At 40.8% G+C, this 13,086-nt stretch overlaps 2 protein-coding genes across 2 annotated transcripts; both read right to left on the bottom strand.

The window, feature by feature from the left end:
* Positions 1–345: 345 nt before the first annotated feature.
* LOC141827812 (uncharacterized) lies at positions 346–5,361 on the bottom strand. The gene is made up of 9 exons (XM_074715141.1): positions 5,304–5,361; positions 4,858–5,223; positions 3,287–4,614; positions 2,931–3,200; positions 2,269–2,349; positions 1,033–1,144; positions 880–946; positions 697–800; positions 346–591 (listed from the first exon to the last, which is right to left on the bottom strand). Exons 1-8 carry the CDS (start codon positions 5,359–5,361, stop codon positions 773–775), a joined length of 2,310 nt encoding a protein of 769 aa, XP_074571242.1. The 3' UTR covers positions 346–591; positions 697–772.
* A 6,734-nt stretch (positions 5,362–12,095) lies between these two features.
* On the bottom strand, positions 12,096–12,728 carry LOC141827717 (glutaredoxin-C1-like). Its single transcript, XM_074715034.1, has one exon. It carries the CDS (start codon positions 12,547–12,549, stop codon positions 12,208–12,210), a length of 342 nt encoding a protein of 113 aa, XP_074571135.1. The 5' UTR covers positions 12,550–12,728; the 3' UTR covers positions 12,096–12,207.
* Between the last annotated feature and the right edge of the window lie 358 nt (positions 12,729–13,086).

Below are 13,086 nucleotides of genomic sequence, written 5' to 3' on the forward strand. Positions count from 1 at the left end.
CGATTTATCCAAATGAAAGATTGGATACTTTATATCAATTTTAAAAAAAACGACCATTGATGACTACCAGAAGCTCTGTACATCTTTTTGTACCTAGAGGAACCTGACGAAGTTACCTGAAATCCCCTCGGGAAGGAATTCCGAAACAGGGCAATCTTCCTGTAATAGGCTTGTAAGTCTAGTTAAGTTGGGATGTCAATGACATGCCTTTGATGAAATTGATAATGGAGCTAACATGGAATACCCTGTGATTAGTGTATCAAGCTGAATCAGCTAAAGTTGAAGTTAAAAGTGGAGATCAAAGAAATTTTAATAAACCTAATAAAAAATTATTACAAAGGTGGACTAAATCATTCAGGACAAATACTATGTACACACTTCGTGTATTTTATGTACGTTTCTTTTTTTTTTCTCCCCTCTAAAATCTGCATTTTTATTGTTTGCACTTTGAACGAATACAAGTTGGTAGAAAGCTGATAGCTACTAAGTTCTCCAAAATCCTATTAAGAATCAGGAAGAATGGAACATACTTCCCAAGTCACCATCTCAACAATCCGATCTGGAGAAAAGGGCATGGAGATCCTTGCGCTCCTATGAACACAGCACTTGAAAATGTATTATCGAAAGTACGAAAGCGGAAAAGCCCACAAGAAAATTGCACAGATGAAGACAATGCATGTGCCTCACAACACTAACCGAAGTCAAGAGTGGTTGGCAAATTGATTAGCATACCCAGTTACTTGAACTGACCACCAGCTTTCTCTTATCCATCTTAACAATTGTCTTTGAAAAGCTGGTGTCTGGAGAGAATACAATGAGAAAGTGTCATTAGTCAGAAATGCAGTCAGCTAGAGTCGGTTCTTAGAAAAGTTGTGGTACCTCTCATATTCCAGCTTCTGAAGGACTAGGCCATTCAGTAAAAGCTCTGAGCAGTAGACATCAAATCCTGTGGTGTTTTAATTTTTCAACATTGAACTTCAGAATGAATCTATAGCCTAGATCAATCGATATTTGAATCAAGGGAGACAGCACCTTTTTGGAGCAGAGGGAAGCAGATAGAGTAATCTTTCTCGCATGAAATAACAAGTAGGCTATCCAAAACACCACTTCGGACCATTGCAAGCGTCCCAATAGTCTCTACTACCTGAGTAATATCAGATTAGTTTAGTCCATCTGCACAAGAGTAGAAAGATGAGTATGAACAGAATACATAAGAAAAAAAATAGAGAATCACTTTGTGCTGCAGAACTAAGGAATGGTTATTTCACCATGAGCCGATATTAACTAAACTAATCAGAGACTAATGTATTATTTCCTATAGCCAAATTTGTTAAGTGACTCTTGAACCATCTCAGAAGTCCTAATTGTGTCTTTTCCCCATGTGTTAGTAGATTGTTAATGAGTCCACTGAAAGGTCTGAGGAATACAGTAAATGTCTTGTCTTATCTAACTAGAATAAAAGCAAATCACTCTATGGCCAGACTTACTGAATGGTTATTTTGTCATGAATAAGCATCAATTATAGATATCAGAAATAACCCAATATCTTACTTTAACACCAAAAGTCAGAATCTTCACGCAAGAAAGGGAGTGTCACGCAATATTAGAGGCAATTGCAAGAAAGGCAGTACATGAATGATTTACGAGTCAAAAAATAAATACTCATTCAACTTGCAGATAGTTACACCCAAAAACAAAACCTCACCACCCATGCCCTCATTCCTTTACTGAAGGCACCAACTGTATGAATAATTACTCAAGTTGCTGCAGAGTTTTTTACCAAGAGCATATGGATATAATATGAGAGGGATTCATGAAACCAAAAAGAAATACCACTAAAGATTCAACATTTCATGGGCTGTTGCAGTTTAAATTCACATAGCCATTGATCAAGCCTCCAAATTCCATAGACAAGAGAAGGCAAAAATCTACATAGAAGAAGATCAATAATAACTTGGGATAATAGTCATCAGAAGAGAAAATTTAAGAAGCCAGTTCAGTTACCAAAAACATTGCATAATAAATAACGTGCAACTTGATTAAATATCCAGGGATCTTTCAAAATATCTAAGAAAATATTGTGAACCAAGTGCATTCAACCCAAATTAAATTATCTCAAAGATCAAGATCTTTTATCCAACAGCAACAAATGTAATGTAACAAAGTGCAACACAATCTACTTCTAATTGTCATACAACAAACAGCATCTATCCACGCACAAGAAACTGGTCACGTTTTCCAGAGATAATGAGAAACAAGATGAATAACCTGACCACAAGATGCCCGAGCCAAGCTTGTTACAAGTTCTCGACTTGGTTCAACATTAGGTGTTACAAACACCATTTTGCCCTGCAATAAGTTTATCCAATTGAAAAGAAACCATCAGTTTATACTTTGATCAAGTGTGTCTGATGCAATTTTAAATTAAAAAATATCAATTTGGAATTTTCTAAAAATAGATTTTTTTTGATTTTATGAAAGTTAGCTTTTATTTTGTGAAAGCCAAGATAGATTAGGAAAATTTATATTAGCTAGGATAAATTACTTTATCCTTTAGTTATTTATTTACCAAGTAATAAAATTTTATATTAGTTGGATAAATTACTTTACAATTTTTTTATTTACCAAGTAACTAGGGATAGATTATTTCTTGTCAAATCTTTAGAAGAATCAGTCAATGATAAGGCCTTTACAAAGAGATCCTAATTCCTTTGTTTGGATATCTTCATTCTCCCAATTAGTAAGATTTGAGCTCCCTTTGTGAGTTTAAATTTCTCTGTGAGATTGTTCAATTTTGATGTTGCATCAAGTGCATTAGAACTCTATGTAAGTTTTATCTGTTTCCAAGTTGCATTAGTATCACTAAATAGTCCAAAAAATCATCATGACAAGAAAACAAGACAACAAACTCTTAGTGCACTAACACTCACCTGCAAGAGTGGGCATTGGCGTGCACGAGACAATGAAATAGACATGTTGAATCCTATCTCCTTTTCCTTCTTATAGTCCCTCAATATGTAATTTCTTTCATCCATAAAACAACTTGCTTGTCCACAACTCTCAAGCCACAAAGGAGTAACAATCGCCTTTCCCATTGCTAATGCTTCCAGCATGTTCTGTGTACGAACGAACTTGTCCGTAACAAAGTGTGTAGCATCAGAAATTGAAGATGCCAATGGAAGTCCAAAGCGTGCCAAGATCTTCCATTTAAAAAATCAGAAGAGGCATCATATACAAGCTATCTTGAGATAGGGCAACATCCTGTGTCAAATTAAATGGAATTTACCTTTTTTTGTTGCTTGATTGTACCCTTATCCAAATGACGACTCAGTAAGACACAGGTACTAGACATGTCTTTTCTTCTGCGAAAATCTTTGGGCACTGGAGTTGGTGGTGCTACAATGACTACCGATTTGAGTTCTTTAGAATCCAAGGACATTGGCATACCCTTGTCACATAATGTCAGAGGATTTTGAAAACTTTCTTCTGCTCCTAACTCAGCATCTGAAATTTCTTCTGACTGAATTTTTTTAGCCCTATGGTTGGATTTAAAGTTTCTTTTGGTCGAGGCAACTTTGTTGGTTCTCCTTCGTTTAGGGTGGACAAAGGCAGCATCTTCTTCCAATTGGTTGTCTATTGTCCTGCTCCTTGAACTTCTTCCTGATTCATTGGAGAGGTTTGTTGGTGAATCAAGGTCCCCATTCCTTGTTTCAACAAAAAGCATTTTTCTAGTCTTAGATATCCTTTTGATGCTTTTTAAATTAGCAGTAGAAACACTCTTTTCAAGAAAAATATTAATCGAGGCACTTTTCAAGTTTGGATTCTTTCTAGAATTCTCCATCAAGATTTCTTCTGCTGGATTAATACCATCCTTGCTTTCCATGTTAAATGGTTCCATATGACATAAAGCTTCCATAGCCTCAGCTGCAATTTGAGTATCAACACCGACAGCATGCTGATTCTGCAAACCCTCATCTGCATTAGGTGTTTCTAAATGAGTCTCTATAGTTATTGATTTTACATCCATACCCTTGATGATATTTTTCATTGTTATCATCATTGAATCAGACTGAACTAACATACCAACTTTCTTACAAGCTTCAGATGCTGCTCCTTCCATCTCTCTGCTCTTAACACATTCTCCTGTACACCTTGACTTATGGGGATGGCCTTGTTTCTCCCTACCTATAGATGAGGAGGAATCTCTTCTTTCACAAACAAATTGGCACCCTCCCTCGACCTCAAGATTGTCACTCCAATGAAAGATATTTGCCTTTCCATTCGGGAGTCTACTGCAGGTCTTTTCATCAAAATTTTTAGCTCTTGTTGTACCAGAAACCAGAACGGGATTCAAGGTATCAGTTTGACCATTTGTACCTTCTTGAGATGATTCCACGCAATCAGTTGAAAGAAAATTATCTACAACTTCCATTGCATTTGCTTGGGTGGGATTCCCTGGCACATGAAAACCAACATAGCTTAATGCTTCAACACCATAATTTGATGTGAGCAAATGTGGTGATTCTTCTTTCTGAACTTTGTTGTCGATCTTACGTGTGCAACCATTATTCTCACAAGGTTTAACCTCACTCATCAGTTCCAGCTTACCATTGCCTGCGCCAGATACAAATGGAGTTACATTAAGGCACACGAGTCCATAAATCTAATCACTTCAAAGGATCATCTGTTCTTCCCCGCCACAGTAGTTCTTATGCTGGCATTATTGCGAAAATTAGCTTAAAGAAGTAGAAAACACAGAAAAATATAACCTATCCGACGAGTCTACAAGTCCAAGAGGGGAAGAAATTTTGGCAGCGTAAGCATAAAATTGTACAGGCCGCAGATCGAAAACCTGACCAGCCTCATCATCAGTGGATGCATCAGGATCGACCCAAGTGCCCTCCTTCCCCTCCCCATTGATCCCGTCAGGCTCATCATCTGTGGAAGCATCAGGGTCGGCCCAGCCGCCGTTCGTCCGCTCCCCGCTCACTCCCTTCCCTTGATCACTGGAGTTGGCCCCATCGCAAGATGCTCCCTGCTCGTCTTGGCTCAACGCTTGCGTCTGCCCACCAGCATCATCCACTGAGGCCTTCTCACCCCAAGCATCCACCAACTGGGTCTTGCCGTATAAATCGAGACTCCAGGCGGCATCGTCCTGGAGCGTCTGGGTCTCGGCGAGTAAGATCTGAGTCTCGTCGGCGGCGACATCGCCAGCCTCGCTCTCTGCGAAATTAAAGAGCAGAGAAAGAAATCAAACGAAGAGGACTAAACGAGGGGGAAAGGGATTGATAGCGAAAGAGTACCGCCGAGAGGAGAATCGGAGTCCAAAACTTGCGTGTCGCCGGCGGCAGGGGTCGCCATGGATGGATATTGTAAACGGAGAAGAAAAGCATCGTTAATTATGTATATAAAATTTAGGGTAATTTTTTTGTGTGAAATATTATTCCGATATTAATGTTGTGCGAAGTATAGTGTGGCTGTAAACGCATCAAAAATCAAACTAATCCAACAGATTGATCTTTCTAATAAAAATTAAATAAATCGAATAAATAAAATATTAATTTAAAACTGTGATGCCAAATAAACTAATTTTTTTTTGAATTAATCAATTTTTTTTTAATAAAAATTGAACAAACTTAATCGGTATTATTCAATCGAAAATTGAATTAGCAAAATTATGATGTTCATTTTCAAAATTAACACTACTGTGGTATCATTTCAACTAGATCAAATTGCCCCTGAGGCATAGCTGAGTTGGTTACGATGCAGCATACTTGTAGAAGAGGGCAAGGGTTCGAATCTTGCCGAAGTCAGGCAATACCCTCCTGTGTCGTGACCGACTGCAGTTTCTCGATTTATCTCCTTACAAATGGTCGTGGGGCTGCTAAGGTGGCGGATTCTACATTTTTACTGAAGAGAACTAGATCAAATCGCGTGGGACCGATCGTGTGGGGTCGCTAAGGTGGCGAATTCCACCTTTATGTAAAAGATCTGGATGCATGAAAATTAACATAAGAAGGACCCGAGGTCAACAAAATTCAATTGATTTAGAATGTACATTAGTCAATTAGTCAATTGGGAGTTGATTGAACGCAAGAGTTCAATAAACAAAAAGGATATGTTTGAGCAATAGTTGGCTGAAGGTTCAGTCTAGTCAATTGGAGGCTTGAGCAATCAACTGAATCGGATTTCTAGTTGACTATCGATATAGTCATGCCTAAGCAATCAACGGGAGGCTTGGAGGTTGACAAAATGTATCTATTAGAGCTACTCTTATAAATAGACTTGTAGAGTTTTCAGCTGAAGAGGTTGCACAAAAACATTTCTAAATCTTCTATGAAAGTGGGCTAAAGTGCTTAAACTTGCAATCAAAGTTGAAGGATTCAACATATTAGTAATCTCCTCTCCTTAAGTCATGCATTTTATTATTCTAAGGAGTGTATTTTATTATAATCATCCAAAGGTTGTGATTGTAAGAGGTTTGCTCCATTTTCTCTTGCAAAGGAATTAGTTTAATGGATTTACGGGGATGATGCATTGGACACATTATAGGCCGTGTAATATGAGCAAAGTTTTTGAGCCATGTAAAAACAAACTGTGTTTATATTGTCTATCGCTACCTTAAAATAAAAAAAGGACCAAATAAGTATCAACTTGAGTATCAAATAGGTTCAAAATTGTACCTTTTATTGGCCACTGAAAAAGGTCATCCAAAACCTTCTCTGTTACCTAATTGATTCCATAATATTTGAAGAAACCAAGTCTAGGAGTCATAATTCTCTCTTTCAACTACTACACAAAGCAATGAGAAACATTTGATTGTTTCCACCTGATCAATAGCAGATAGCAGCTCTGTCCTCCAACAAAGGTCTTGAGAAAGCAACCATTCAATCCTATAATGGGTTGACTTCCTTGCAAAAAGCTTTTAATCAAACAACTAAATCTAACATAAACCTTTTGAATCTAAGATGTAAGCTAGTTAGGATCAGTCTTTTTTGTTATGATGTGAAAAACTTATTGTTGTCGAGTCTTCTCAATTCTATTATATATGACCCCAAAAGACTATAGTGCCCCATTCAATATGTGCAAAGCTTTCCACTTGGCTCTATAATACCTCATCTTACGAACTGTAAGATTGATTCTTTCTTGTGGATCATGTTCCATTTTGGAGACTACCTGATTTAGGTTCGTTCTAAGCCTCTCTTAAGTATTGTTCCGGGAATAACCCATGGGGGCCCCTGGTTTGACTCGAGTCCGATCATGGTCCCTCCCGCAAGTCCGATCAGTCACAACCACAGTCTCGATTGACCCGGTTCTCTCCCCCTACTTCAAAAGAGCCGAATCACCCCTCCGTCTCCTTCATGGCCGAATAGCCCATTCGGCCATTCGGCCATTCGGCCATTCGGCCACTCGGCCATTCGGCCATGTCCCCATTCGGCCACTCGGCCATTCGGTCATTCGGCCATGTGCCCATTCAGCTCGGCAGCACAGCCTGTCCATTCGACTCGGCAGCACAGCCTGTCCATTCGGCTCGGTAGCACAGCCTGCCCATTCGGCTCAGCAGCTCAGCCCTGCCACAGCCCACTCAGCAGCTCAGCCCTGCCACAGCCCACTCGGCAGCTCAGCTCTGCCACAGCCCTACTCAGCCCACTCAGCAGCTCAGCCCTGCCACAGCCCACTCGGCAGCTCAGCTCTGCCACAGCCCTACTCAGCCCACTCAGCAGCTCAGCCCTGCCACAGCCCACTCGGCAGCTCAGCTCTGCCACAGCCCACTCGGCAGCTCAGCTCTGCTCCTCAGTCACAAGTCAGTCTCGCTACATCCGTCTGCACTCATACCTCCGACTGTCAAAGGAGAATAATCAGATTTGACAAGTCTTAGCTTGGATGTGACTTGTTAGAAGTGCTTCTCTCTCTCTATTAAACAACTTTGTCAGACATTAAATGAGGACATGATTTGTCAATATCATGATCTTTTTGAGGACTGTGTCTTGTCAGAAAAGGTCTTATCAAGATCTTCTCAAGACCATATCTTGTCATATCAAGATCTTCTCAAGATCATATCTTGTCATATCAAGATCTGTCACGCCCCGGGAAGGCCGTCCGAAAAATTTCGACAGCATCTCCCCAGTAACTATGACAATTCCCTAGTACAAACATGAATACACAGCCACAGGCGGCTGGAATAAGGACTACACGTCCATGTATATCACGACACATATCATAAATGCAGCATAAGGCCTACACGGCCACATACAACTATCAAATGCATGACATAGTAGTTATGCAACAATAGAAAACACGTATGGAATGAAAACATCGAAAATCCGAATCAATACTCGACAAAACAACTAACTACGAATGCAACCCAAATAGCAACAGTCCGTGTCCACCAAATATAACATCCATACTCATACTCACATACAACTATAAACCATACAACTCAACAAAACTCCCTGAAGTGAGATAGAGCCAGCCGACAGAATCTCCAAGCTCCAAGTACCTATCTGCTACCTGGGGAGAAAACATAACAACCCCAGGGTCTGGGTAGTGAGCATTAGATGCTCAGTGGGTACAGGAAGAAGTGCATGTAAGGTACAACAGCAGGAATAATATAAGAATCAAACTGAAAGGAGCAGGAATAAACTGAGTAAGAAATAACTACAACTAACAGGTATCAGCATGGATCCAGGTATATCAACAGAACAGAATAGGAATAAATCCTACTATACAACAGGTATAGAATAATCAACAGGTATCATGAATCAGAGGTATATCATGGTATATCAACAGGGTGATCAAGACTAAGTCATACTGTGCAACAGATAAAGAAATCTACATGTATCATGTATGTAATGTCATACAAGTGCAACAGTCATAGCAAACAAGTGCAACAATCCACAAACACATGGATAAAGTAAGCTATGTAATAATCCTACCAACAAATGCATGTAATATGCATCAACCAACACAATCAAAATATCCGTCACTGTCCGCACTCGTCGTCCCAGTCACTCTCCCAGAGCTCAGTGAAATGGGGGCAAGACAGGACATACTGCCAGCTCCAACAACTGACCACTATAGATAAGTGGGGAGGGGCAGTGTGGCAGGAGGGCATGTAACCAGTCCTGGTGCACCCAACTGTAGTGCAACATCTTACCTATATGGCACCACAACGCGATGCAGGTAAGATCCAACAACAACAACAACTACAACTATCATGGATGTAATGATAATCATCCCAACATGTAATAACTACTGTAAATCAGCATGTACAACAGGAATCCCTAAAGGAGACAGGTCAAAGTCACAACAGTTAGGATTTGTTCCAACAATAGATAGGAAATCCTAAGGTCAACCAGCATGTGTAAACCAACAAGGGTATAAGATAACAACTAGGTATCCAACATGTGAATAGGATAGAACAATATCCGATCATCATAAAGGTCAACAGCATGGTATCAAGCAACGAGTATCAACGATATCAACAGAATAAATATCATAAGGATCAACAGTATCAACGTGGTAAAGAACAACAGCAATAGATCATGCACTATAGAAAACCTGTATTGACCAAGTACAGGGTACCCACCTGATCAGACGTCTCGTCAACAACTAGAACCCCCAGAAAATATAACTCCGAAATAATAGGACCAATAAAGATCAAGGTCCTGCAATAACGATAACACAACAGTGACTACAACGATACTGTATAAAATTTACAGTAATTAAATCTATAGCTATGATCCAACTAATCCCCATTAAGCCCTAGATCAACCCTTTTCTTCTTCCTCTTGCTTGTAGCCGAACCAACAAGGCCGATTCCAGATCCACAATCCGGCTCGAAATCAAGCAAGCAACAAACCCTAGAATTCAAGATCTCAGCTCACCTTCTTCTTCTGCTCACCGCCGACCGATGCCACAACTCCGATCGACCAGCCAACCTCAAGAACTGTGGAAACGAATCCAAGTCAAGATCGAAGAAATCCAAGCTCATGAACCCTAGATCTACACTCAATCCAAACACAAACCGGAAATCAATCTTCGATTAAACACTTACCGGTTCTCTTCCTCCTCGATTCGCCACTGAAATCGCCGCCCAGCGCTACCACCACGCTCGATCCGAGCTACTTCCGGCGAGATCCAGCCCTCACTAACCCTAGCTCCAATCGCCGGCTTCCTCCAGCTTCGATCGGCACCGGCGATGGTGAGATCGCGGCTGCGCGTGCGTCGGAGGCGAGCGAACAGAGGCGAAGCAGAGTGACCAGATCGCGAAGGAGGAGGAGGTTTCGGCTTTTATCGGTTTCTTAACGGGTCGGGTTCTAATCGGATCCAATATCCAAACCCAATAACCAATAGCCATTTAGCTTTTTAATCCTTAAAGTTTTCGGTATTTTACACCAAAGACCATGTCTTGTCAACATAGATCTCATCAAGATCTTCTCAAGGTTATAAAAGAGGCCACGGGAGGTTCCGGGCTCTCTCTCTCTTCTCTCTCTCTCACTCTTATTATCTTTTTTGGGCTGAGCATTTCATTACAGTATTTTTCATTATTGTACTTCTTCTTCCTCCTGACTGGGCTGACTTGAGCGTCGGAGTGGCCGTCCGGGGACTCCCCGGCGCCAGGATGACCTTCGTTCTCTGGTGGTGTTGCAGGGCCTTCCGGTGGCTGATCTTCTCTCTTTCCTCGGTGTGGAGGCCCTCTCCGGCGGTTGCACCCTCCTCTCTTCCCCGGCATGTTGACGGGTCCGGTCCTGAAGCCCTTGAAGCTCACACCGCTCTCCTCCCCTCCTTCTGTTCCAATCCACGGTGAGCAAGGTTCGGTGACGTGTCCAGGAGCAGTTCTCAACCGGAACAAGTATAATCTCCTAATTCCCTTGATACTTGTTGGATCCTTAAACTTCTAGAACATTTATGTGCATTTTGGAAAGTCTTATCATGAATGTCTTCTCAGTTTGCATCTAACTAGCATAAATTATTTTTCATGGGTAATTTATCACACATTTACTTCCATTTGATTTTTCATACATTTGATGTTGTACCCATTCGAGGTTGCATATTGTTGAGCTACATCCTTGACTTATTTGTACAAAATCATGCTTCGTTGAGACATATCAAGTTAACAAATACGATTCAACTTTGTTGAGACACATGCTTTGGGAGCTTTGTGTGCACCCTATCAAGTCCTTTGCAAACTTCATGCACATATGTAAATTTGACTTAAATTCTTTTTGAAACATATCAAAATATCTTGATTGAACACGACTATTTAAGACATGGCTTCTCTAACACAACACACTTTTGAGTTTGTTTAAGGGTGTGTTGAGCAAGTTTAAAGTTGGTTGACTACTTTTACATAATGACTACTTTTACACAAAAGTGTGATAACCAAGATTAAGCATTGAAATCCTTATTTAGAAGGTTTTTTGGAAGGTTTGCTTATAATGTTATTTGCTCTCATTCCATTGACAAAGCAACCCTCTCCAAAAAAACACATCTCCAACAGATTCTTGTGCATCAAAGACTTCAATCCCACATCAAACTTTCTCATTCAATAGCTCCTCATCAAGTATAATCTTAGAATTCTAAGAATCCGATTTACCCTGATGGTTGATGGAAAACTTCTGTGGAACCAGACCGGTCACTCCCAGAGATAGTCAATGGGACTAATTGAGATTTATCATTTTTTTTTGTTAATTCTAAAAAAATGATAATCCCAGTAGCCACATCTCTGGGGGTATTTCCGCGACACCCGGTCCCACGGAAGTTTCCCACCGACCACCAGGGTAAATCGGGAAGCGCATACGGCGGCCAATCCAGATGCCCAGCATCCTTTGATTGTGTTTCCCATTTGGAGGAAAATTCTTGCAAATACACCGTAGTTGGGGATCGAACCGCGAGTTCCTGAGTTACAATCCGAATGTCCTACTGTTGCACCATTGCACTGTGGACTTTTTTTTTAGAATTCTAAGAATCATAGCATTAGAGTGAACAATTTAAACATTAAAGTAAACTTTATTTTAATTTTTGTTGTTATTTATTATTAGTATTATTATATATATATATATCATAAAAAATTAAAATGACTAAAAAAGCAATGTAAAAAGAGCATATATTTCTCATTTGGTCAAAATCATCCTTCAGATTAGCTTATTGTTCATTTAACGTAGCTCATCATACTTCAGCAGTCAACAGAGAGAGAGATGGCAGTCACAGCCACAGAGCACCGGCCTGTCGCAGCAACGGCTTCAGCTTCCCTCCCAGGTGCAGCGCCATGATCCTGTCCGTGGACCCCACCAGCTCCCCTCCGACGAAGACCACCGGCGCCGGCGCTCTCCGCCCGACGAGCTTCTCCAGCGCCCTCTCCATCTCCCTCCCCCTCGGGTCCTCGTCCAGCTGGTGCACCGCCGGGCTGACGCCCAGCTCGCAGAAGAGCCTCTGGACGGCGTGGCACATGCAGCAGGAGCTGACGCTGAAGACCACCACAGCCTTCTGCGCCGCCAACTTCGCCACCCGATCCATCGATATGCAATGCCCGACGAACGCCACCATTCCACCTTATTATATATATATATAGCGATCAGCCAGCCAAGGAACTAAGCCGAAGAGGAGGAGCCCGTTTAAAATACGCGAGAAGAAAGGTGGGAATAATCCAATCCATGGACCCTTTTGACGAAGCAGGAATCCAAATGAGAAGATGAGATGGATAAGCTCAATCACAATCTTAAAATTGGAACTTGCAGAATAAAACAAAATAGTCAGAAGTCAGAGCAGAAATCAAATTTCTGTTCCCTCTCTGAACACCATCACAATTGCTTAGTATGTGCCTTTGTGAAGAGGTCAACCCCCTCTCACAATCTTGCATGACACAACCAGAAGAAGAAGAAGAAGAGAAAACAACTATATATTACTCCGTGTCCATTTATTTTATTCGTAGTTATCGTTAAAAATATTCACCCAAAGATCTCCTTCAATCCACAGGCATGAATTCTATTCCATGAGTCAGCTTGAGAAGGATGGATTCATAATCTGGTGGCTTGCATCCTTATCTCTCAAATAAGAGATGACTGATTCCGTTAGGATTACAAT

The sequence above is a fragment of the Curcuma longa genome, chromosome 4 (genome assembly GCF_044706935.1).
Source record: "Curcuma longa cultivar G26 ecotype Majalengka, Jawa Barat chromosome 4, ITB_CL_G26_1.1, whole genome shotgun sequence".
NCBI lineage: Eukaryota > Viridiplantae > Streptophyta > Magnoliopsida > Zingiberales > Zingiberaceae > Curcuma > Curcuma longa.

Coding starts and splice junctions, on each gene's coding strand:
- LOC141827812 (XM_074715141.1), bottom strand. CDS start 5,361: ATGGCGACCCCTGCCGCCGGCGACACGCAAGTTTTGGACTCCGATTCT. Junction 4,615..4,857: donor ATCCACTGATGATGAGGCTG/GTCAGGTTTTCG, acceptor TATCTGGCGCAG/GCAATGGTAAGCTGGAACTG. Junction 1,145..2,268: donor CTCGGGCATCTTGTGGTCAG/GTTATTCATCTT, acceptor GATATTACTCAG/GTAGTAGAGACTATTGGGAC.
- LOC141827717 (XM_074715034.1), bottom strand. CDS start 12,549: ATGGTGGCGTTCGTCGGGCATTGCATATCGATGGATCGGGTGGCGAAG.